The 25,792-nt window shown below is 70.5% G+C and overlaps 1 protein-coding gene across 1 annotated transcript; it reads right to left on the bottom strand.

The window, feature by feature from the left end:
- Positions 1 to 689: 689 nt before the first annotated feature.
- On the bottom strand, positions 690 to 25,161 carry QSOX2 (quiescin sulfhydryl oxidase 2). The gene is made up of 12 exons (XM_070059191.2): positions 24,801 to 25,161; positions 15,905 to 16,005; positions 12,483 to 12,531; positions 11,697 to 11,802; positions 11,503 to 11,599; positions 9,962 to 10,107; positions 8,944 to 9,075; positions 8,730 to 8,859; positions 7,029 to 7,151; positions 5,638 to 5,788; positions 2,842 to 3,030; positions 690 to 2,107 (listed from the first exon to the last, which is right to left on the bottom strand). Exons 1-12 carry the CDS (start codon positions 25,138 to 25,140, stop codon positions 1,584 to 1,586), a joined length of 2,088 nt encoding a protein of 695 aa, XP_069915292.1. The 5' UTR covers positions 25,141 to 25,161; the 3' UTR covers positions 690 to 1,583.
- Positions 25,162 to 25,792: the final 631 nt, after the last annotated feature.

Genomic DNA, 25,792 nt, shown 5'->3' with positions numbered 1-25,792 from the left:
GCCCCGCCTGCGCGCCCGCCCGCCCCCTCCCCGTCCCCGCCCCCCGCCCGCCCCCGGGGCCCGGGCTGTCGGCGTCGGGCGCGTGCCCCTCCCGTGCGGGCCTGGCCGGACTCCGCGGCCCTCGCCTTCGCCCCCGCAGCCACGCGGCAGCCGCGTCCGGTTCCGCTGCGCCCTGAGCTCCCCTCCCGGGTTCGCAGCAAGCGGGTCTCCGCGCCGGACGCCCGCAGCTCGGGGCGCCCTGGGGCTCTCCCCGCACAGCTGGCCTCAGCACCTCCTCCGTCCCAGCCGACCTCAACTGCCGGCCGCGCTCCAGGCCACCGGGGCGCCCCGTCCAGGAGGAAGGGCACCTGTGGTCACCCGACACAAACGCTGCGCGGCGCGCCGGGCGCCGACCCCAGGGCACACGGAGCTTTCCCACCAGGCTCTCCCGGAACCCGGTGGCGTTGGGCGTGGGGAGCCGGGGTTCCTGGGGCCTCCCTCCCCTACCCCAATAAGGGCTGCCACGGACCGCACTCTGGCGGGAAGTCCGCGAGCTGTCCGGCGGCCGCCCCAGCCCGCAGCAGCCCCAGGGAGCTCACCGGCCACCCGTCCCCAGCCTCCACTTCCCACCCGACCCTCGCGGCCATCCGGGGGTCTCTGGTTTCGTAGGGGAAGCCCCGCCTGACAAGGACCAGGTCACAAACGTCAGATTTATTTTTAAAATGTATTTAAATACAAAATGCTGACTTTCTCTGCAGGTAAGAAATTCCACCAACATTTCCATGTCAATTGGGCTCTTAAAATGCAAATCCTTCCATTAAAAATAAATAAACATTTAAATTACTCAGCTATCATTTGTATTAGTCGCAATACTTAAACTTTAGAAAATAGACTTGAACCTTGCCCGGAGCGCCCCGCGGAGTGGGCCCCCCGAGGCCATTTCGCCAAACCCGGGTCCGCGAGGAAGTCCTGGGGCGCACGGCGGGGAGTGGCGGCTCCTGAGGCATCTTTGGACCCCGACGCGGGGGCCACCCGTGTCTGTGCGCGACCCACCGGCCGGAGACCCCTCCCCCCAGCGGCAACCCTGCCCGACAGGGCCCCCAGGAGGCCGCTGGCAGCCACCGGTGTGAGTACAAAACGGGAACCTGGCGGAGAAGACATTTACAGCCACGGGCCCACAGGCGAATCCGCCCCAGCAGCAGCCCGACAACCCAGGCCCACGCGGGGGCTCGCCGTCGCCGTCCGGCAGCCGCGCATGCGCCTGGCCATATCCCAGCGGGGAGGGGGGGCGGAGAGCTGGTCCTCGCGTGCCGCGACCCCGCCCGCCCTCAGCGCGGGACTGCCAGGAGGAGGCAGAGTCCACGTGCGTGCGCGCCCTTGCACGGAGCGAAGCCACAGGACCCCCGCTGCTCCTGGCAGAGCACGCGCGGGAGCCCACGGCCCTGAGCTCCCGCGGAGACCCCGCGGGGGCAGCCACGCAGCGCAGCCGAGGTCCGGACGCAAACCACTGGGGACCGCGGGGGCGGCCATCTGGGAAGGCCGCCGAGCTTCCCTGAGGGCTCGGCAGGGCGACCCCCGTGAAGCCGGCGAGGACCCTCGGTGCCCTACACGGCCGGGTGGTGAAGCCGCGGCTTCCAGCGCTTGGACCGCACGCGGAAGAAGAAGTACATGACCATGAGGAAGAGGGACGAGGCCACGTAGAGCAGCACGCAGAGGCTCATGTCCAGGCTGGAGAAGCCCACGCCCAGGAAGGGCACGGCCGCCCCGGCCTCCTGGCGCGCGCCGGACCCCAGGCGGCTCTGCAGCCGGACGTCCAGCCCGCGGCGCCAGCTCTGCGACAGGGGCGGGCTGGGGCCCGGCGCCCCGGGCGGCCGCGGACTCTGGGCCTCCGGGCCTGCGAGGGCCTTGGCCGGGGGCGTGCGGCCGCGCTCCTCGGCGCGCCCCCCGCCCCCCAGGTCCGCGGAGTAGGTGTCCAGGAGGTTGTGGGCGCCGTAGTGCCGCTTCAGGAAGGCTAGCACCTGGCCTTCGGCCCAGCCGTGCAGCCCCTTGGTCTCCTCGTGGCAGGCCGGGCAGAGGTCTGGCGTGGGCCACGGCGCCTTGGGGAACTTGGGGTCCTCACTCGGGTGACCTAGGGAGAGGAGAGAGGCCGGGCAGCCGCAGCGCAGAGGCTGCCCGCCCAGGCTTCAGGGGCCTCAAAACAGGCCCCAGGTGCCAGGTGCGCCCCAGGTGTGCCCCAGGCGTGCCAGGTGTGCCCCAGGTGTGTCAGGTGCGCCCCAGGTGTGCCCCAGGCGTGCCCGGTGTGCCCCAGGTGTCACGTATGTCCCAGGCGTGCCTCAAGTGCGTCAGATGTGTGCCCGGTGAGGAACGGGGAAACACCGAGGCGCAGGCCGTCCCCACCCCGCCGGTGCTCAGCGCCACGCTCCCAGAGGCGGCCCACGTGGCAGCGGCATGAGCTCGCCGGATGGGACGCGGCTGTCCGAGGCCGGGCCCGGTCAGTGACAGGCTAGGGCTCTGCTGGCCCTCCGAGGTGGACGTGCACCCCGGCCCAGCAGCCGCAGAAGCAACCGGGCCCGGCCGCGAGGGGAGCGGAAGCCAATCTCCTTAGTGCTCAGCTGCCGCTCCGGGCGCGGTGGATTAAATAAAGAGCCGCGTCCGGGCGCCCCTCATTTCTATTAAATGTATTAAGTGTACTTCTCGGCGGAATTCTCTCTAAGCCTAATTTTAATCTGTCATCGACTTACAACAGCTTGAACCCCGCAACGCTGGGAAAACACCTGCGCCCCATTTAGCCGGCGCGCTCGAAGCGCGCGCAGGTCTGGCGGCAGTCCCGGCACAGAGTGCGCCCGCCTGCTCGCCCCTCACCTGCCAGGCGGCTGTTGACCGCGTTGTGCCCCCTCCAGAGCCAGAGCACGGCCTGGTCCGCCGTCTTCACCGCGTCCATGGATTCTCTGGCCATCTCCTCGAAATGCTGCCCGCACTCCTTACAGCCGAAGAAGGTGTGGACGTACCTCCTCACGGCCCGCAGCACGGCCTGCGGGTCGTCCTCCAGACCTAGGCGCACAGCCGAGTGGGCTCCGGGGCGGGCACTGCCCATGGACTAGCCCACCTCACAGCCCGCCCCGGGGCGCCTCCGGCCGCGGCCTACCCGGCTGCTAGTGCTCCTTTGGGGGGATGGGGGTCTCCCACCCACTGGTCCACTCCCCAGATGCCCACGACGGCCAGGGCTGAGCTGGGGCCGAAGCCAGGAACTCGGCCATCTCGGCCAGCACCGCTGCCCCCCAGGGTGGACATCAGCAGGAGGCGGGGGCCGGAGGCCAGGCCACGCGCTACGGCTGGGCGTCCCGGAGTGGCCGCTCACCCACTGTGCCGCAGACCCGCCCTCTCGCGGCCAGCAAGGAGCACTCGGCCCTGCCCCTGCACTGACTCGGGGTCGCCCAGGCCCCAGCAGGACGCCGGCCCTGCCTCTCGACGTCTGCAGGCCGCAGTGCCGGCTCAAGTAGCCGGGCTCCTGCTGCTGGCTGGGGAGACCCACACTCAGGCCCCAGATGCGGCCCCGGCCCCTGCAGGCGTTTATGGAGCTGACCAGCAGATGAGAGCTGGTTTTTTCTCTCTCAATTAATTTTTAAAAAATCACAAAAGCCTAAACCACTTAAAAACCACAGTTTAGGCCAGCGCCACGGCTCACCAGGCAAATCCTCCACCTGCGGCGCTGGCACACCGGGTTCTAGTCCTGGTCGGGGCGCCGGATTCTGTCCCGGTTGCCCCTCTTCCAGGCCAGCTCTCTGCTGTGGCCAGGGAGTGCAGTGGAGGATGGCCCAGGTCCTTGGGCCCTGCACCCCATGGGAGACCAGGAGAAGCACCTGGCTCCTGCCTTCAGATCAGCACAGCACACCAGTTGCAACGCGCTGGCTGTAGTGGCCACTTGGGGGGTGAACCAACGGTAAAGGAAGACCTTTCTCCCTGTCTCTCTCACTAACTTTGTCAAAAAAATTAAAAATAAATAAATAAAAACCACAGTTTAAGAAAACAGTCTGGCCTCCCCAAACCACTCGGGGACAATGAGTGACACCCAGTGTTCCGGAGGTGGGGGGGGGGGCGGATCCTGAGACCCACAGCCCCCGCCCAGACAACAGGGGGGTCGGGAGCCCCCAGGCCGCCCGCCGTGCTCTCTCCACGCAGGGCCAGCCCAGGAGGACCGTGGCCCTGCAGCTCCTCACCCTGGTGACCCTGGCCCCACGGGGTCTCAGGTCACCTCGCGCACGGCCAACCCCTCCTGGCTGCGAGGGTCATCGGGCAGCAGGTGGCATCCAGTGTGGCTCTGCCCCCGGCCGTCTGCCTGCTCCCCGCGGGAGAGCCCCAGACATCTGCCCCTCATCACCCAGTAGCCCCCCTGCTGGGGACCCTAATCTTTAAAGTGGACAAGAGCCATAAACCTCCACCTGAGGGGATTAGCGCCCTCGGCGGGCGTTCAGTCCATGGCTCGACACGCGACACGGAGGAGGCCGCCCAGACTTAATCCCGTGGCCGCGCCTGACCCAATTCTCCCGGCAGGAGCCGGCTCCTCTGAGACGGCCGCCGTGCCCGCGACTTGTGCTGCCAAGGCGGGTGTGGGGGTCAGGGCTGAGACGCGCCCGCAGGGGGGCAGGGGTGCGGTGTGGCCTGCCTCACGCGCCAGCGCTCCCTGGAACGCCCAGGGCCTGCCGGCGGACGCCTCCCCCACGCTCACCCCGGGGCCTGGGGGCAGCGAGCAGCGACACCCGAGGACAGCTGGGGGCTGCCCTGAGCCCACTGCTTCTCCCCACGGGTGGGGCCCACACCCCGCGAGCCTGGCTGGGTCCCCAGGTCCCCAAGGGGCCGCCCTGAACCTGGTGCTACCTGGAGGGGGATCCGGCGCTGGCCTGTGCCGGGTGTCCCAGCACCCCAGAGCGACGGCTGCCGAGTGGCTGTGGCCACGGGAGCCCACATGGCACTGACACGAGGACGCAGACGAGCCCTGCTGGGGTGAGCAGGGCAGACGTGTGCCACTGTGCCTCCTAGGCTCGACGGCCGGGAAGCACCCTGTGGCAGGGCGAGCTGCCCACGTGCCCGGGGCCCTGCACCCACGGGGGAGACCTGGAGGGGGCTCCTGGCTCCTGCCTGGCCCAGCCCAGCCACTGTGGTCACCTGGGAGTGACCCAGAGGATGGAAGGCCCCTTTCTGTCACTCCGCCTTTCAAGTTTATATAAACCTTCCATAAAGAAGGAGAAGACCAGCTTGCTTTGGCCCAGGCTGTCGTGGGTGACGCTGGGCGCTGGCCCAGAGCCGGGTGCAGCCAGAACGCACAGCGCGGTCTCAAGGCGGTAAAAATCCAACCAAAAACTTCAGCGTCTGGGAAAGGGCGGGAAACTCAACTCTGTTCCAGCTCCTTCCAACAACCCGAGCCTGGGAACCTGGCCCTGGCTTCGGGCGGCTCAGCCCCGCCTGCGCGTGGGGTGGGCCTGGAACAGGTGCGTCTCACGCCCCCCTGGTGGGAGCTGCCCCAGAGGCCTGGGGACGGGGGCCCAAGCGTGGCCAGGGCCAGCAGGGGCAGCCTGCAGCAGCCCAGGGGGACCCCGGCCTGGCCCAGGAGCTGCGAGGTCAGGAACGTGGGGCGCAGGCGTGGGCCCCCGGGGGCGTTACCTGTGCCAGCCAGTGCTTCCGGGTGGGTGGAGGCGCGCACGGTGAGGGTGTGGAACAGCGTCCACAGCGAGCACGGGTAGCCCCGCAGCTCCGGGCGGCTGCCCTGACAGCCCACCCACCTGGTCTGGTTAGGCAGGAACACCCCAGAAATCTGGAAGGAACCACGACAGACAGACACGCGTCAGACGCAGCGGAGGAGCCCCAGCCTGGCAGGGCCGGGTGTGGCCCAACTCCACCGCCACGCCCTGCCCGTGCCCACGCCCGGCGTCTCCACCAGGTTAAAAGTGCGTGTCGTCGCAGGAACGCGGAAATGCGCCCGCCCCGCTAAGCAGCGGCCAGCAGCAGGCCAGTGCCGGGCTCCGGCAGGGGCACCGCAGGGCCCACGCTGCCCGGGCGGGGAGGGGCGGGGCGGGCTGTCCAGCTCCAGGGCCCCGGGTGGCGCGGCTGACCACAGCGCTGTCAGAGCAGGGCCAGTGTGGCAGGGCCCGCTCCTGGCCAGGAGCATCGAGTGTCAGCGTCGCCCGCCGATGCGTCCACGGGTTCAGAACGGGACAAGACGCGGCCCAGAGGCCCGGCTCCAAGGGGCTCCAAGCGCCCAGGGCCCTGTGGAGCTGCCGGCCCCGCTGCTGGAAACTGGCCTCTGCAACCACACACGTGGTTTTGGGGGCTAAGATCAGACAAAATGACTAGAGCTTAGAAAAACACAAGCCGGGGCCAGCGTTCACGTCCCAGCTCCTCCACCTGCAACCCTGCCTCCCGCTGGTGCGTGGGCAGCTGGGCCCTGCCACCCCCAGGGCAACACTGGGCTCCTGGCTTCGGCCCGGCCCGGCCCTGCCCCGGCTGTCGCGGGCAGTTGGGGCGCGGACCAGAGAGCAGAGACCCCTCTGCCTTCAAAAAGTGAGAATAAATGAATAAAGAGTTAAAGAATTTTTTAAACTACAAGCCAAGGGGCCAGCACTGCAGAGCGGGTAAAGCCCTGGCCTGCGGCGCCAGCACCCGCTATGGACGCTGCGTCAAGTCCCGGCTGCCCCTCTTCCAGGCCAGCTCTGCCGTGGCCGGGAGTGCAGTGGAGGATGGCCCAGGTCCTGGGCCGGCCCTGCACCCCATGGGAGACCAGGAGAAGCACCTGGCTCCTGGCCTCGGATCGGCGCAGCGCCGGCCGTAGCGGCCATTTGGGGGGTGAAGCCCTTTCTCTGTCTCTCACTGTCTAACTCTGCCTGTCAAAAAACAAAACAAAACACCCACAGATGGACCTCGGCCCCAGCCCGGTGCGCACCGCCTGCGAAAGCACCGGTGAACTGACCTCCACCGCCGGCCGGCGGCAGCACAGGCACCTGGGGCGGGGCTGAACCGTGGGGGGCGGGGCTGAACCGTGGGGGGCGGGGCCGCACCTGCAGCTTGTTGTCCACCAGGTCCAGGACGGCGCTGTAGGGGACCCTCTCCAGGGGCAGGCTGGCCAGCCACTCCCGCAGCATCTCCAGCAGCTTCCTGACCGGCGGGCGCCCGGGGAACAGCTGAGGAGGGGGCCGGCTGAGAGTGAGGGGCTGTCTGGGCAAAGTGCCCCGCCCCCGCCCCGGGACCCAGAGCCCCCTGCCCACTCCCTCCCCCCACAACCCAGAGCCCCCCGCGCCCCCCCCGACCTAGAGCCCACCTGCTCCCCCAGGGACCCAGAGCCCCGCCCACCCCTCCCCCACCCCCGGGACCCAGAGCCCCCTGCCCCCCCCACCTAGAGCCCCGCCTGCTCCCCCAGGGACCCAGAGCCCCGCCCACCCCTCCCCCACCCCCGGGACCCAGAGCCCCCTGCCCCCCCCCGACCTAGAGCCCCGCCTGCTCCCCCAGGGACCCAGAGCCCCCTGCCCCCCCCCCCCCGACCTAGAGCCCCGCCTGCTCCCCCAGGGACCCAGAGCCCCGCCCACCCCTCCCCCACCCCGGGACCCAGAGCCCCCTGCCCACTCCCTCCTCCCACAACCCAGAGCCCCCCGCGCCCCCCCCCGACCTAGAGCCCCACCTGCTCCCCCAGGGACCCAGAGCCCCCCTGCCCCCCCCACCTAGAGCCCCACCTACTCCCCCAGGGACCCAGAGCCCCGCCCACCCCTCCCCGACCCCCAGAACCCAGAGCCCCCCTGCGCACCCCCCCACATCTAGAGCCCCGCCTACTCCCCCAGGGACCCAGAGCCCCGCCCACCCCTCCCCCACCCCCAGAACCCAGAGCCCCCCTGCGCACCCCACCCCGACCTAGAGCCCCACCTGCTCCCCCAGGGACCCAGAGCCCCGCCCACCCCATGTGCACCCCAGCACACACCTGTCCCCAAACCCTCCCTCCACCCCCAAGGCCCAGAGCCCCGCCTTACCCCTCCCTACCCTCCTCCCCCACCCCAGGACCCAGAGCCCCGCGCGCCCCACAGGAGCCTCAGCACACACCCGTCTTCCCCTCCAGCACCCAGAGCCCCACCCGCCCCTGGGCTCCCCACGCACCCTCCCCCACCTCAGAGCGGCCCCAGCGTCTCTGGGGAAGTTGATTCAACCCACTTAGGGGCTGACCCAGCAAGCAGGGGCTCTCTAAGAACCAGGCTTCTCTGACAGCCTGGCTAACGCCCCCTCCAGCCCACACCCCTCGCTCGGACCGGGCAGCCCCTCCCAGCGACGGCTGCCATGCGGAGCTCTCTACGCGCCCAGCACCCCCCACCAGCCACCTGCACCCTCCCTGGGCCCCACCAGCCCTGGCCTGAGCCTGCTCCTTGGGAGGCCACTCCTTGGGGGGCTTGTCCAGCAGGGCAGCCCACCCGCTGGCCTCCCACTCCCACAGGAGGCCCAGGGCCCTGCTTCGGGAAGGGCTCTCAGGTGGGGACCCGCCCCGAGCCCCACGCAAGCCCCACCCGAGCCCCCAGTAGTCGAGCCTCGGCTGCACAGGCCGGAGCTCTGTGGGGCCACATCTCCCCCTGCCTGGAGCCCCGACCTGGGGTCCCCCAGCCCACACGGCCCATCCCTCGCGTGCCATCTGGGCCACGCCAGAGCCCGCAGAGGCGTGCAGCTCGGGGCCGAGGCCCATGCCCCTCCGTCACCAGGCACGGGAGGGGTGCTCGGGCACCCACCTTGGCAATGACCGTCACAAAGTCCTTGAGGGTCGTCAGCTCGGGTCCGGCCAGGGACTTGTGGGCGGCCAGCTCCACCCGCAGGAGGCAGTGCAGCCCCGACTCCAGGTCGGCCATGTACAGCTTGGACCTGCGGGCACACACGGCGCTCAGCCAGCACCGCCCCCAACAGCCCTGCCGCCCGCGGGGCCTCGCTGGGGGGCGGAGTACTTGCTTGTCAAACTCTCGCCAGGCCACGGTGGCCGCGTGGTCTTCGCTGGGCCTTGCGGGCAGGGAAAGCGACTTTCTCCTCACACCCGGCAGCGACTTCAGGTACGAGGAGAAGAAGGACCGGAGCGGCTTGGCGCTGGGGGAGGCACAGGGCAGAGGTGGGCCCCGCGCCAGGACGGGGGCGGGGGCTGAGCGTGCACCCGGGCGGCCAGGAGCGGACGCAAACCACAACCACGGCGGCCGCGTGCGTGCTTGGCGGAGACCGGAGGTGCTTGCTAAGCTGGCTCGGGCGTCGCCAAGACGGCCGGAGCCCACAGGCCCATGGGCGCAGCCCCTCCCGAGCTCCCGCGGCAGCAGCGCCGGGTGCGACACAGTTAGAGGGAGACCGTCTCCAGACGGCGGCAGAGGCCGCGGCGGGCGGGGGGCCGTGGGGGCTGCTCTCCTGGGCCACCCTCGCTTCAGGAAATCCTCCTGGAGACCGGGTGTCGGGGCTCCTGGGGGGCGCACAGCCGCCTCACGACCCCCCCGCCTGCCTTCTCCAGCCTCCTAAGGACGTCTGTGCTCGCCTGGGCTCCTCCGGGGCACAAGGGACTTGGCGCAGGGACAGGGCCCCAGAGAGGGCCCCGCCCCACCCTGCCCCGCCCTGCCCCAGCTGCCCCAGACACAGGCCAGCCTCAAGCCCGGGCCCCGCCTCCAGGGGTCCTCCACGGACCCTGCAGGACCCCGTTCTGTCCAGAAACCCACAAAAACAACACAGACAACTCGTGTCAGAACCCACAGCCACGGCCGAAAAACGAGCCCAGGGAGGCGCCCACGCTGGCCTCGGTGCCAGCTTCCTGCCGACGCACACAGGACGCCTGCCATCCCGCCTCCGCCGTGGGAGACTCAGACTCCTGGTGCCCAGGAACCGGCGGATGGAGCCGCCTGCCTCTCACAGAGGGTCCAGGGACCCCCAATTCGGCCTGCCGGCCTCCTGCGCCCACCCAGCCTGTCTCCCTGGACCCCAGCCGGGGCGCACTCACACGTGCACAAGGCCGTGCGAGCCGTTCGGGTAAACCAGGTAGCAGGACGGCAGCGAGGCGATGCCGAGCTTCTCCAGGAGGGCTCTGTCCCCGCCCAGCGCCCTGCTCACGGCGACGTTCTCGTACGGAATCAGGTCCAAGATCACCTGGGGGGGCGAGACCACGTCCTCCACTTGGCTCTCCCCAGGGCGGGCAGCGGGCTCAGCGCCGGCTCTCCCCGGGGCAGGCAGCGGGCTCCCCGGGGCAGGCAGCGGGCTCAGCGCCGGCTCTTCCCGGGGCGGGCAGCGGGCTCCCCGGGGCGGGCAGCGGGCTCAGCGCCGGCTCTCCCCGGGGCGGGCAGTGGGTTCCATGGGGCAGGCAGTGGGCTCCCCGGGGCGGGCAGTGGGCTCAGCGCCGGCTCTTCCCGGGGCGGGCAGCGGGATCCCCGGGGCGGGCAGCGGGCTCCCCGGGGCGGGCAGCGGGCTCAGCGCCGGCTCTTCCCGGGGCGGGCAGCGGGATCCCCGGGGCGGGCAGCGGGCTCAGCGCCGGTTCTTCCCGGGGCGGGCAGTGGGCTCAGCGCCGGCTCTCCCCGGGGCGGGCAGCAGCAGCCCCACCTCAGCCCTGAGACCAGAAACACCTGCTTGGGGACCAGCCTGCTTCCCGTCCACTCACAGCTGGGCTGTCACTGAGACGGCCCTGGCCGCCCCCGCCCCCGCCCCCTTCCTCAGCCAGGGCACCTCCCTGAGGCATGCGCTGAGCCAGGAAGCACCTCCTCCCGGCACAGCGAGGCCCGTCCCTGATTTAGAAGGCGGACAGCACCAGTGGCCGCGGGGCCACAGTCCACTCACAGCGCCAGGGAGAGCGTCCACGCTCACGGCGCCCAGGGCCCGCCCTTCCTCCTGGCCGGGGAGGCTCAGCTGTGTCCTGCCTGCGTCGCCCCCGTCTGCGCTGGGCCTCCACTCCTGGGCCACCAGTCTCGTGTCTCCCTGGCGGGCAGAGCCGGGCTACGCCTGCGGCGCTGGACGGCTGCTGGCGTGGGGGGGCCTCCCCCCTTGGGGGTGCCCGTCTGGCCTGGCACACGTGCGCGGCATGGGGGGGAACTGCCTGAGGGAGCGAGCCAGTGGCGGCTCCACCTCCCTCCAGAACCCTGGCCAGCCAGAGGCGGCGGCACAGGCACAGAGCGGGGTGGGTGCGGTGCTGCCGCCTCCAGCAGCTCCCTCAGCTGTGAGGCTGGTTCCTCCTTCACCCCCGTGTCCCAGCTGACGGACAGACAGGCGGGGGGTCAGGCTGGGTATGCAGCCTGCCCCAGCACTGCCGCCCCCAGGAAACAGGCGTCAGCCGGCTCCCGCTGGCCACCGCAGGTCAGAGCCTCAGGGAGATGCCTCACACGGCCCCCGGACTTGGCAGACCCAGGGCTCCCAGGACAGCCGAGTCCCAGCGGGGGGCTCAGCGCCTAGACCCTGGCTCCCCTCCCCACGCCGGGGAGTGGGGCTAAACACCACCCCCAACCTGGGCGCTGGGACCCACCTCAGCAGACCCAGCCCCGGCCACCGTAGCCGTACCTCTCGGCCCACATAGGAGCTGTTGCTTTCGAACAGAACGGCCGTGTACTGGCCACGGCCACGGTCACCGCCGAGCAGGGCGAGAACGTCGCTGGGCCTGGGGGAGGCGGGGGGGTGTTCAGCAGCTGCGGCAGGCAGCCGGACGCCACAGCCAGGCCGCGTCCACAAACGACACTCCGCACGGAGGCGCTCACCGGAGGGGGTCCAGCGGCGGGCACGCGGGGGGCCGGGTTCCCTCCGTGTGGTTCTGCAGGAAGTCGATCATCGACTGCCGGACTGTCCGCAGCTCTCTGTCGGGTCCTGCGGGGGCGCACCGTCCCTGAGTGTCCCCGTGCAGCGCGCCACCGGGACAGGCAGCCTGGCATAGCGGCAGCGCCATCGGCAGTGACTCCAGCTGGGGGCCCACGCGTGGTGACGGCAGCCGGGCCACACGGCCGGGCCGAGCCCACCCACGGAGGGTGTGAGGGGGGTGTCCCGGGTCGCCTGCTCTGTGAGCAGGCATGAGGGGCGAGCGCATCCCCAGCCACTGTCTCAGTAAAAGGATTTACTGACAACGACAAAACCCCACAGCTGGGCTGGCACTGCGGTGCCGCCTGCAGAGCCGGCGTCCCACACGGGCACCAGTTCAAGTCCCGGCTGCTCCACTTCCGATCCAGCTCTGCTGTGGCCTGGGAGAGCAGAGGACGATGCCCAAGCCCTTGGGCCCGGCACCCGCGGGGGAGACCTGGAGAAGCTCCTGGCTGGCCCAGCCCTGGCCACTGCGGCCGTCTGGGCAGTGACCAGCGGATGGAGGCTCCTGTCTGTAACTCTTTCAAATAAATCAATCTTTAAAAAAAAATCAAGAAAAGCTTTGCAGCCCCCACGTTAGCCGAGGAAGGGCAGAGGCTACCCCACCCCGGACCACGGGTCCATCCGGGGAGGCGGGGCCGGCAGGGTGCAGGAGAGCCGCGCGGGGCTCACAGGCCGCCTCGGGTCCTCACCTTTGAAGCTTTCTCCCGTGGTGAAGTCCTTGGTGAAGGCCCTGAAGTACTAGGAGGAAAAGCAGAGCGTGAGCGGGCCCCCGCGGCCCCGCCCACAAAGCCCTCATTTACATGTCCTAACCCCACCCAACACCTCATTTACATGTCCTGACCCCACCCTAACACCCTCATTTACATGTCCTGGCCCCACCCACAACACCCTCATTTACATTTCCTGCCCACCCCAACAACACCCTCATTTACATGTCATGCCCCGCCCCCAGCATCCTCATTTACATGTCCTGCCCCACCCACAGCACCCTCATTTACATGTCCTGACCCAGGGTTCAGGGGTGAGGCCATCCCGCAGGACAGCCATCAGGACAACCCCTGGACTGTGGTGCTCGTGTGTGCCGGGATTTACAGGCGGGCAGCAGCGCTGGCCCCGCCGTCGCCAGCACATCCCAGACCAGCTCGTGTGCTCCTGCCACAGCCGGGGCAGGCTTGCAAGTCCCCCAGGGAAGCACCGGCGGGCCACGCGGGTATAGACACCCCTCCAGGGAAGCACCGGCGGGCCAGGCGGGCGCAGACACCCCTCCAGGGAAGCACCGGCAGGTCACGCGGGGGCAGATACCCCTCCAGGGAGGCACCGGCGGGCCACGTGGGCGCACACCCCTCCAGGGAGGGACCGGCAGGCCACGCGGGCGCAGACACCCGTACAGGGAAGCACCGGCAGGCCACGTGGGTGTAGACACCCCTCCAGGGAAGCACCGGCAGGCCACGTGGGTGTAGACACCCCTCCAGGGAAGCACCGGGAGGCCACGCGGGTGTAGACACCCCTCCAGGGAAGCACCAGCGGACGGGGGTGCCCTGCGCTGCACCCCGTCTTGGCGAGCCTGGGGGCAGCTGACCTGCTGTGCTCACCCCAGGGCCCTGTGAGGAGGCCCGAGGCGGCGCCGTTCCAGACGCCAGGCACACGGGGGCAGGCCACCAGCCCGCGTCACAGGTGCTGGGTAAGCCAGAGCGCCCCACGCCGACGCCCTCAGACTCCAGGGCTGCAGGCGCTGTTCCAGCCTCGGCCGCCACTCAGCGTCCACGGCACGGCGCCGGGATTTCAGGGCCGGGATTTCAGGGCCGGGACGGAGCTGGGGGTCAGGAAGCGCCTTTAGAAACAGCGTCCCAGCTGTCGGGGCCGCCGGGTGGGACCCTCCTCAAGCCAGGTCACCTCTGCCCCCTAGTGGAGGAAGCGGAACAGGCCCGCCTCTGGGGACCCCCGATCGGCCAGCACCACACGTGGGCGGCTGGGCCCGCAGCTGTGGACAGGCCTCCTCACGCCCAGCTGCACAGCTCTCCAGCCAAGGGAACCCCGCGGAGAGCTCGCGCCAGCTCCCACCGTCAAAAGCCAGACAGGAACGCTGAGGCCACAGAACCGCAGCTGGTGACCTGAGCCTGGGGGGGGCAGCAGCCCCTCCCACACTGCGGTGCCTGGGGGGGGGTCTGACCCAGCTGCAGCAGCCCCTCCCACACTGCGGTGCCTGGGGGGCCTTACCCAGCTGCAGCAGCCCCTCCCACACCGCGGTGCCTGGGGGGTGTCTTACCCAGCTGCAGCAGCCCCTCCCACACTGCGGTGCCTGGGGGGGCCTTACCCAGCTGCAGTAGCCCCTCCCACACTGCGGTGCCTGGGGGGTGTCTTACCCAGCTGCAGTAGCCCCTCCCACACTGCGGTGCCTGGGGGGGGTCTTACCCAGCTGCAGTAGCCCCTCCCACACTGCGGTGCCTGGGGGGCCTTACCCAGCTGAAATAGCCCCTCCCACACTGCGGTGCCTGGGGGGGCCTTACCCAGCTGCAGTAGCCCCTCCCACACTGCGGCGCCTGGGGGGGCCTTACCCAGCTGCAGCAGCCCCTCCCACACTGCGGTGCCTGGGGGGTGTCTTACCCAGCTGCAGCAGCCCCTCCCACACTGCGGTGCCTGGGGGGGCCTTACCCAGCTGCAGTAGCCCCTCCCACACTGCGGTGCCTGGGGGGGCCTTACCCAGCTGCAGCAGCCCCTCCCACACTGCGGTGCCTGGGGGGGGCCTTACCCAGCTGCAGCAGCCCCTCCCACACTGCGGTGCCTGGGGGGGCCTTACCCAGCTGCAGTAGCCCCTCCCACACTGCGGTGCCTGGGGGGCCTTACCCAGCTGAAGTAGCCCCTCCCACACTGCGGTGCCTGGGGGGCCTTACCCAGCTGCAGCAGCCCCTCCCACACTGCGGTGCCTGGGGGGGGGTCTGACCCAGCTGCAGCAGCCCCTCCCACACTGCGGTGCCTGGGGGGCCTTACCCAGCTGCAGTAGCCCCTCCCACACTGCGGCGCCTGGGGGGGCCTTACCCAGCTGCAGCAGCCCCTCCCACACCGCGGTGCCTGGGGGGGGTCTGACCCAGCTGCAGCAGCCCCTCCCACACTGCGGTGCCTGGGGGGGCCTTACCCAGCTGCAGTAGCCCCTCCCACACTGCGGTGCCTGGGGGGGGTCTGACCCAGCTGCAGCAGCCCCTCCCACACTGCGGTGCCTGGGGGGCCTTACCCAGCTGCAGTAGCCCCTCCCACACTGCGGTGCCTGGGGGGGGGTCTGACCCAGCTGCAGCAGCCCCTCCCACACTGCGGTGCCTGGGGGGCCTTACCCAGCTGCAGTAGCCCCTCCCACACTGCGGTGCCTGGGGGGGGGTCTGACCCAGCTGCAGTAGCCCCTCCCACACTGCGGTGCCTGGGGGGGGTCTTACCCAGCTGCAGTAGCCCCTCCCACACTGCGGTGCCTGGGGGGCCTTACCCAGCTGAAGTAGCCCCTCCCACACTGCGGTGCCTGGGGGGCCTTACCCAGCTGCAGCAGCCCCTCCCACACTGCAGTGCCTGGGGGGCATCTGACCCAGCTGCAGTAGCCCCTCCCACACTGCGGTGCCTGGGGGGTGTCTTACCCAGCTGCAGTAGCCCCTCCCACACCGCGGTGCCTGGGGGGGCCTTACCCAGCTGCAGCAGCCCCTCCCACACTGCGGCGCCTGGGGGGGCCTTACCCAGCTGCAGCAGCCCCTCCCACACTGCGGCGCCTGGGGGGGCCTTACCCAGCTGAAGTAGCCCCTCCCACACTGCGGCGCCCAGGCTCTGCCGCCCTCCAGCTCCGACTCCCGTCCTGGGGCCGCACTGGGAGGCAGCAGCCAGCTTGATCTGCCCCGGGCCTGGCACAGCTCCGCATGGCGGGCACTGGAGTGGGGAAGGGAACCAGGCATGGGGGGCCTCTCCTCTGTCCTTTCTGCTTCTCAAATAGATTATGCGGGGGCGGGGCCAAGAGGCGCAGCAGGTGACACTCGGTCCGGCTTCCTGCCACGCCCCTGCGGGGGGAGGGGCGGCGCGCCAGGCACTGGCGAGGAGCGACAGGAGACTGCCGCCCACCTCCCCGCCCGCCGGCACTCACCCGGAAGGTGGGGTAGAAGTGGATGTCGTAGGCGCGGCACACCTCCTGGTTCTTCTCCTCCGCACAGTCCAGGGCGGCCACGCGGATGGCCGCTGCCCAGTCTGAAAGGCAGGGGGAGGGGGGAGGCTCTCAGTGCTCGGGGGCCGCGCCCCGCCAGGCCCCGCCTCCCCGCGTGCCACCAGGCACACCTAATGCTCCCCAAACGCGAACGGGCGCGCAGGGTCTCACTGGGCTCCCGCCTCACCGTGAGGCCCCCCCTCACGCCGAGACACCTCCTGCGAGCCCCGGCGCCGCAGGGGCAGATAAGGGGCGTTCCCTGTGCCCCTCACCCCGACGGTGTGAGTGCAAGAAAAACGCCCACGCCCACACCCCAGGCACTCCAGAATCCTCGGTCCACATCAGCCCCACCCACCTCAGGTGCCCCGCCCCCACAGGCAGGCCCCGCCCCCACAGGCAGGATGAAAGTCTGCAGTGGCCGGGGGCGGGTCCCACGGCAGGCTAAGCCGCCACTTTCGACACGGGCGTCCCACACTGGGGCGCCGGTTCTCCGGGGACCTCTGATCCCGCCTCCCCCTACCGCGCACGTGCTTGGCCCCTGCCACCCGCGTGGGAGACCCGGGGAGGTTCCGGCTCCTGGCTTCGGCCTGGCCCAGCGCGGCCGCCGCAGGCATCCAGGGAGTGGACCAGTGGACAGACATGTCTCTGCTTAAACAAGTGGAAACAAGCCCACACTGAAGTCTGCCTGAGCGGGCCCAGGCTGTCCCCGAGGGCCGCTGCTGCTCTCCCTGCCCTGTGGACCCCCGACCCCTGAGCACCGCACACAGCCCTGGACGCCAGGCGCCTGTGCCCCTCACACCCACTGGCTCTGCTTGGCCATCGCCACCCGCAGACGCGCACTGGCTCTCGTCCCGGCTCCTGTGCTCGGACGCTGGGCAGCAGCCGGCCCCGGCCGCCCCTCGCTCCCTAGAACCACTCCTGTCAGACCCGCGCCCCTTCTCTGAGACGTTCGCACACCGCCGCCGGCACCTCAGAGCCACCTCGGCTCCTCCGCCCGAGACCCCCAGAGGACAGCTCAGGAAGGGGACAAAGGACAGGGACAAGCGCCGGCACCTGCCGCAGGTGCACGGGGAAGGCACCAGGAGCACGCGTGTCTCCCCAGCTCCCGGAGAAGCAGTGGGAGGGCCTGACCCAGGACGCACACCTGGAAACACGGGGATGGGGATCTGTGCTGGGCATGAGGCCCCGCCTGCACACACACACACTCACACTCACACACACTCGAGGCCCCGCGGAGCCCCGGCTGTACACACACACACACACACACTTGGCCCCACGGAGCCCCGGCTGCACACACACACACACACACACTCGAGGCCCCACGGAGCCCCGCCTGCACACATACATACTCACACACACTCACACACACTCGAGGCCCCGCGGAGCCCCGGCTGCACACACACACACACACACACACTCGAGGCCCCACGGAGCCCCGGCTGTACACACACACACACACACACACACACTCGGCCCCACGGAGCCCCGGCTGTACACACACACACTCACACACACACACTCGAGGCCCCACGGAGCCCCGCCTGCACACATACACACTCACACACACCCACGAGGCCCTGCGGAGCCCCGGCTGCACACACACACACACACACACACTCGAGGCCCTGTGGAGCCCCGGCTGTACACACACACACACACACACACACTCGAGGCCCCATGGAGCCCCGGCTGTACACACACACACTCACACACACACACTCGGCCCCACGGAGCCCCGGATGTACACACACACACACACACACACACACTCGAGGCCCCACGGAGCCCCGCCTGCACACACACACACACACACACACACTCGAGGCCCCACGGAGCCCCGGCTGTACACACACACACACTCTCAAGGCCCTGCGGAGCCCCGGCTGCACACACACACACACACACTCGAGGCCCTGCGGAGCCCCGGCTGCACACACACACACACACACACACACTCGAGGCCTTGCGGAGCCCCGGCTGCACACACACACACACACACACACTCGAGGCCCCGCGGAGCCCCGGCTGTACACACACACACACACACACACTCGAGGCCTTGCGGAGCCCCGGCTGCACACACACACACACACACACACTCGAGGCCCCACGGAGCCCCGGCTGTACACACACACACACACACACACACACACACACTCGAGGCCCCGCGGAGCCCCGGCTGTACACACACACACACACACACACACACACACTCGAGGCCCCGCGGAGCCCCGGCTGCACACACACACACACACACACACACACTCGAGGCCCCGCGGAGCCCCGGCTGCACACACACACACACACACACACACTCGAGGCCCCACGGAGCCCCGGCTGTACACACACACACACACTCGAGGCCCCACGGAGCCCCGGCTGTACACACACACACACACACACACCCACGAGGCCTGCGGAGCCCCGGCTACACACACACACACACACTCGAGGCCCCGCGGAGCCCCGGCTGTACACACACACACACACACACACACACTCGAGGCCCCGCGGAGCCCCGGCTGCACACATACGCTTTCCTCTCCACCACCAACGTGAGGCTCGAAGACCTCTTGCTGGTGAGGACAGTGCTGGTCCCTCTGTGGGCTGGCTGAGCGGGTCCACCCCGGCCCAGCCCCGCCCCACGGCCCAGGCCCCCTTTGTGGGCTGAGTGAGCGGCCCCCCCCCCACGGCCCGGGCCCACCATGGCCCAGGCCCCCCCCCCACGGCCCAGGCCCCCTCTGTGGGCTGAGTGAGCAGGCCCACCAGGGCCCAGGCCCCCCCCACGGCCCGGCCCCCCCCACGGCCCGGCCCCTGCAGACGGAGGGGAAAGACCTCTCGCCGAGTCCTGAATTCCAGGCCGTCTCCCCGGGATCTCAGACTGCACGGACTCAAGAGGAACAGTTAATACCTCATCCAATTAGCACAGCAGATGGCAGCCAACAGGAACCAGCGTGCCCAGGTCATGGCTCGCCGTGACTTCCGGCTGCTGGGCCGGCCGACCCCTGCCCCTTCACCTGCCACGCCAGTTCCTGCTGCCCCACAGCCCCCGGCACGTGGGGCAGCGTCACGGCTGCGAGGGGGAAGCCAAGCCGCACACACAAAGGACGCGGTCGGAGACGGCGCCAGGCCTGGGCTTCGGGGCGGGGTTCGGCCCACTTTGCTCCCCCACGTGTGTCACGGGCCTGGGGCCACGCCTGCTGCGCGGCTTCCACCTGTTCTCAGCGACAGCGCAGTAAACCAGCAAGCTTGCCGAGGGCAAGGGGGCCAGGCCACCGCCAGGTGCCCGTGGGGAACACGCTTCCTGTGGGACGCCGCCACTCCGGCCCTCGGTCCACGCAGCCGTCACCTGCTCAGAGGCCGCCCCCAGCCCCGGCCCCGGCAGCTACAGGGTTGGGGAACTTCCACACCCGCACTCGGCTTACAAAACTTTGCCGCCAAGCTACCTGTCACAGAAACGGTTCAGGCTGCCGGGCGAGCTGGAGCTGGGGCCGCCCGACCCGCAGCAGGTGTGCCCAGGGGAGGGTCCCCCATCGGACTCGGGGCCTCCACACTCGCTGCAGCCCCTCAGCGGCCTCCCCCGCCATCCTGCCTTAACCACAGGGTGGGGGTCCCCACCCCCCAGCTCAGCGCCCGGCCCGGACACTAAAGGAGGCAGGAGCTGGCAGCCGCTGGCCACCTCCAGGACCTCATGTCTCGGGGACGCAGATCCACTCCGTCCCACCTGAGAGCCCACCCTGCAGAAGGACACGGAGTTCCAAGACCCCCCACGAGGAGGGCGCCCTGTCTACCAGTACCCTCTGGAGACGAGGGGCCGCTGGCCCTGGGCGCTCAGGGAGGCGGAGAGCCCCCCGCCCCCATCTCCTGGGCACACGGGGACAAGAGGGCGGCCCAGGTCTCCTGCAGTGAGGGCGGAGGCGAAGCCCCTCCCCCAAATGCTGGTCACAGGCCCACCCGCCCCCCAAGTCCCGGCTAGGCCACCCCCTGCCCTGTCCTTTCTCTCAGCTTCCCAGGAACTCCACGGGGCGCAGAACTCCGGGGAGGCAGACGGGAGGGAGCACCGGCCTCCAGGAGTTCCTGCCGCGGCCATGGTTGCCGCACACTGGGAGGCAGAGGCCACGCCAACACCGCGCCACCCGGCAATCTGGTACCTCCTCCCCCACGCCCCCAGGGGCCCAGCAGGAGCCGGAAGAGGAAAGCCCACCCGTCTTTAACCCACGTGACGCGGCCATGGGCCCGGTGCAGGGGGCAGCAGGGGGAGTTGGCTGGTTAAGCAGCGGTGGGCGTGGGCACCTCCGGACCCCGACATCTCTGACTGCGGTGGGGGCGCCATGCTGAGACCCTCCCAGAGGCACGGGCCCGGCTCTCAGTGCCACGGGGGACGCTGGCCGCTGCCCACACGACTCCCTTGTATCCGCAGTCGGGCAGTCAGCACAGCAGGGCCAGGCCCGGAGGGGACAGGGCACCTTCCTCGAGCACCTTTAGGCCTGGAGCAAGATTGCCTGGATAGCAGGAGTGGGGAAAACTAGCCAGAAGGCAACGCCGGCCATGGCAGCCTGAGCCTCGCCCCCCCCCAGGGCGCCCCAAGGCCACCTCAGTCCGCTGGGGCAGTCTCCTCACGGGGCGCCCCAAGACTGACCGTGACCCCAAAACCTTGGAACTCCCCGTAGGGAGGCAGGCCCACAGGCCCCTGTGCCCAGGCAGCCCCGCTGGCGTCTGGCCTCACCGCCCTCGGCCACACGGCCTGGCCCCCAGGCCTCTGCGCTCGCCCACCCCTCCCGGGCCCAAGGTTAACTCATTCGCTGTCCACTTTCTGTGCCTCGTCTGCCTCCCCAGCCACGCATGGCTCCCTGGGGAAGGGCCGTGCCACCGGTCCACAGGCACCAACGGGCCGCAGCGAAGCCACGCTCCAGGTGAGCCACGTCCCTCGGACGGGGGCCAGGCGGCCAGGCCTCGGAGCCTGCGGCAGATGCCGGCCCAGCGGGACCGGCAGATGGGCGGGCATTCAGAGCCACACAAAAGACCGAGGCCCAGCTCCCAGAGTGCAGGGCTGGCCTCCACCGAGGCCCGCCCCTCGCCTCTCCCACCTGTCTCCCACCATACAAAGGCAAATGGCCCGCTGCCCGCACCAGCTGCCAAGCAGAGGGAGGCCCCGCCCCGGAGCCGCCGGGCACAGCCTTGGGGGGGAGCGCTGGGCCCACCCCCCACTCGCCCTCCCAGCCACAGGCTCAGACTGGTGGGCAAAGGAAGCTTCCACACCCCAGAGCCAAAACCCATCTCACATTTACTTCTCGGTAACTACCACTGACCCCTGCAGGCCTGACCCCTCCAGGCCTGACCCCTGCACCGTGTTCTGCGGGCACAGTGAAGTGAAATCAGGGAGGGCACGGCCCTGGGGTGGGCGCAACAGGGGCGCTGGGGGTACGGGCAGCCCCAGGCGGGCGCAGTGGGGGCACTGGGGGTACAGGCAGCCCTGGGTGGGCGCAGCGGGGGCGCTGGGGGTACGGGCAGCCCCGAGCTGCACAGGCCTGGGCAGAGGAGAAACGCACACACCCACAGTGGAGCAGCCCCGTCCCGCCCCCACCATCCCAGCGCTGTCAATCACCTCACCCAGCTGAAGTGGAAAAACCGCACCTGCCACACCTGCCAGGCGAGGCGGCTGTGGCCAAGCCCCTCCTGGTGGCCCAGGTCTTCCCCAGTCCTGGTTCTGACCTGAGTGACGTACACTCAGTGTGGCTGCCCCGCCGAGGCCCCTGACCTGTCCACTGTGTGAGGACCAGGCGGCTGCCTTAGGCCCCCTGGGCGCCTGCACCCCTGCCTCTCCCGGGCCTCCATCTCTGGGCGCCCACACCCCTGCCTCTCCCGGGCCTCCATCTCTGGGCGCCCACACCCCTGCCTCTCCCGGGGCCTCCATCTCTGGGCGCCCGCACCCCTGCCTCCCCCGGGCCTCCATCTCTGGGCGCCCGCACCCTTGCCTCCCCCGGGCCTCCATCTCTGGGCGCCCACACCCCTGCCTCTCCCGGGCCTCCATCTCTGGGCGCCCGCACCCCTGCCTCCCCCGGGCCTCCATCTCTGGGCGCCCGCACCCCTGCCTCCCCCGGGCCTCCATCTCTGGGCGCCCGCACCCCTGCCTCTCCCGGGCCTCCATCTCTGGGCGCCCGCACCCCTGCCTCCCCCGGGCCTCCATCTCTGGGCGCCCGCACCCCTGCCTCCCCCGGGCCTCCATCTCTGGGCGCCCGCACCCCTGCCTCCCCCGGGCCTCCATCTCTGGGCGCCCGCACCCCTGCCTCCCCCGGGCCTCCATCTCTGGGCGCCCGCACCCCTGCCTCCCCCGGGCCTCCATCTCTGGGCGCCCGCACCCCTGCCTCCCCCGGGCCTCCATCTCTGGGCGCCCGCACCCCTGCCTCCCCCGGGCCTCCATCTCTGGGCGCCCGCACCCCTGCCTCCCCCGGGCCTCCATCTCTGGGCGCCCGCACCCCTGCCTCCCCCGGGCCTCCATCTCTGGGCGCCCGCACCCCTGCCTCCCCCGGGCCTCCATCTCTGGGCGCCCGCACCCCTGCCTCTCCCGGGCCTCCATCTCTGGGCGCCCGCACCCCTGCCTCTCCTGGGCCTCCCCAGCCTCAGGGAACATCAAGGAGCTGAATTCACCTCCGAGAAGCCGCAAGAAACCCAGAGCCCTCGGGCAGAGAGGGGCCTGCCGGCCGCGCTCACCACCTGGCAGGGCGGGGACAGTGTGGACACAGGGCGTGCCATCCCCAGCCGCCCCCTCCCAGTCCGGCCCGGTGCTCCCCGCGCGAGCCGCACCGCCTGCAACCTGCGGCCTCCTGGCTCTCGGGGCCACTCGGTGGCCTGCCCTGCGCCCGCCCACTTGCACCCCCACCCCGGGGCACCGAGCTTGTGGCTTCGGGAATAGAACCAGGTTTCATGGTGTGTGTCCTTGGGAGTGACGTGAGCCATCTGGCACACACACAGGCACGCACACCTCACCTCCCAAAGTCTGGGAAAGCCAGGGGGCGGCCAAGAAAGTTCAGCCGGAACCTCTCTCCTGAGACCCCCCACCTGGGGAGACCCCCCCACCCAGGGAGACCCCCCACCTGGGGAGACCCCCCCCACCCAGGGAGACCCTCCCATCCAGGGAGACCTCCCACCCGAGGGCCCACACAGGGCAAGGCTGGGAGCCGCGACCGGCCAGGCTCTGTGTTCGCGGGAAGCTGGGGCCGGAGACCACCAGGCTAACAGCGCCCCTCGGGCACATCCCTGGGATGAGGAAGGGTCGACCTGAAGCCCCCCCCTGCACAGCCCCTCACAGGGACGCAGCACCTTCGTGCCCAGGCTCCCCCAAGCCGAGCCAACCTCACAACAGGGAACAGGGCCTGCCCCACGGCCACTGCCCACGGAAACCAGGCTGCTGCGGGGCGGGGGGGCGGGGAGGTCCAACTCTGCAAGAGGGAGCCACCTGAGGGGCCCGAATCCAGGCGTGTGCCCCAGGGGACACAGAGGTGGGGGACAGCAGGCTTCGGGCCACTCATGGAGGCTAAGGGCCCTTCCCTGAGGGCTTCTCCAACCAGGGCTCTCACGGGGGACGCGGCAGGAGGGCAGCGTGGGGCCACCCTCTTCGGCCAGGGGCCTTCTCTTGTGGGTGCTGGGCTCTGCCCAGCTGAGAAGTGACCAGGTGACCCCACGTGGGGGCCTCAGAAGGAGCTCTAGGCCCCAGCCCCGCCCAGCGGCCGAGCTGTCTCACTTTCAGCCACGTCTCCATTTGGTCTGCGGCCCCTCCTCCAGCCTCCACCTGCCGCCTGCCCCACACCCCCAAGACTGAACTGAGAGGCAGAGTTAGACGGCGGGGATGGGCAGAGGTCTCCCACCCCGGCTCACTGCCAAACGGCCCCAACAGTCGGAGCTGGGCCGATCCAGGCCAGGGCCAGGAGCTCCGCCCGGTCTCCCACGAGGGTGCGGCGGCCCAAGCACAGGTGCCACCTTCCACGGCTTTCCCAGGCCGGAGCAGGGGGCTGGATGGGAAGCGGGGCAGCCGGGACTCGCCCTGGCACGCAGATGGGGTGCTGGCCACGGCTCCACGCCAGCCCTCTGTGCCCAGAGCCCGGCTACCCCCCACCAGATCCAGGAACACTCCAGGCCCCAGCACCGCTCAGCCAAGAAGCCACCTCTGCCTTCGAAACCCATCAATACGGCTACGTAAGCTCCAGGCCCTGCGCCCACGTGCCAGGCCGGCGCGGCCCCTGGCCGAGCACCGGACCAGAACCAGGGCCCCTGCGCCCACGTGCCAGGCCGGCGCGGCCCCTGGCCGAGCACCGGACCAGAACCGGGGCCCCTGCGCCCACGTGCCAGGCCGGCGCGGCCCCTGGCCGAACACCGGACCAGAACCGGGGCCCCTGTGCCCACGTGCCAGGCCGGCGCGGCCCCTGGCCGAGTACCGGACCAGAACCAGGCCCCTGTGCCCACGTGCCAGCCTGGTGCGGCCCCCGGCCGAGCACCGGACCAGCTCCCGGGCGCTGCGGCCGCCCGGGGGGCGAACCAGCCGATGGAAGATGCCCAGCGCCGCCTTCGGAGTAACATAGAAACCGGCCAGCGGCGCGGCGAGGCCGACCGGCGTGAGGAGGGTCCTGGGGCTGCAGGCGGACCCGGCCGCCCCGGGGCCGGCGAGCTCCTCCTGGACGGCCGAGTGGACAGCAGCCGGCCGGCCCGCGACGCGCCGAGGGGCGCTCCTGGGGAGGGGCGTGCGCGCGCGCCCGGGGGCTCCGGGTGCAGGAGCCTGCGAGCCGGGAGCCCCGCGCCCGCCGTGGGAAGGGGCTTCCCCGGGCTGCGGGCGGGCCCGCCTCACCTCGCACGTCGCCCGCCAGGGCCCGCCAGGTGGGCGCGTAGCCGATGCAGTGGCCGCACCACGAGGAGTAGAACTGCACGAGCCACGCCGCCGAGCTGTTGGCCGTGGCGCCACGCACGCCGCCGCTGTCCAGCACCCACACGGCGTCCTCGCCCGCGCGGTACAGCCGCGCCGCGCCGCCCGGCCCCGGCCCCGCGGCCGCCGCCGCCAGCAGCACGAGCAGGCGCGGCAGCCGCGAGGCCCGCGCAGGGGACGGGCGCCGGGTCGCGGACGCGGACCCCGCGCGGGACGCCGGACCCCGCGCCGCCGCCGCCGCCGCCGCCGCCTCGGCCGCCGCCATGTTGCAAGTGGCGTGGGCCCGACCTTTCACCCTGGCAACCAGCGTCACGTGCGCGGCGAAGCCCCGCCCCCGCGCGCTCGGCCCCGCCCCCGCGCGCTCGGCCCCGCCCGCCTTTGCCCGCGCTGGGTGAGCGGCGCCGGCTCTGCCGCGCGCCGGTGCGGCGGGGATTTCAGACCTAGGTGGGTCCCCCGGAACTCTCGCCTCAGAAATGCAGATTTAACCCTACCCGAGCCGTAGCCGTAGAGGGAATTCGCGGTCGTCGGCGCCCTTGTGGCCGCGGCGCACCTGGCCTTGCGGCTCCGGCGTCCACGCAGACGGGCGCGGCCCGGTGCCCCGGGAGCGGCGTCCACGCAGTCGGCCGCATCCCCACGCCGGCCCGCAATCCTGCTCCTCGCCGCTCTGCAAGCCTAGGAAATAAAGATTCCTGCGACTTTTATTTATTTATTTATTTTGGCTTGATGGACAGGTCCTCGGGGGCGCTGGCCCTGGTTCGCATGGGTGGAGACTGTCCGGGCACTGTGGCCCACACAAGGCAGGACTGGAGGAGGAGCCGCGTGGGGTCACGGCCCTGGGCTGCAGCGCGCCCAGCTCTCGGGGCAAACCTCACTCTGCAAGAGTGGGGAAGGAGTTGAGCTCTTCTCTTAAAGATTAT

This window comes from Oryctolagus cuniculus, chromosome 1 (assembly GCF_051225735.1).
Source record: "Oryctolagus cuniculus isolate XC-2025 breed Fujian yellow rabbit chromosome 1, ASM5122573v1, whole genome shotgun sequence".
NCBI classification, from domain to species: domain Eukaryota; kingdom Metazoa; phylum Chordata; class Mammalia; order Lagomorpha; family Leporidae; genus Oryctolagus; species Oryctolagus cuniculus.
The sequence above is the reverse complement of the archived record's forward strand: the minus strand, read 5'-3'. Positions and strand labels throughout refer to the sequence as shown.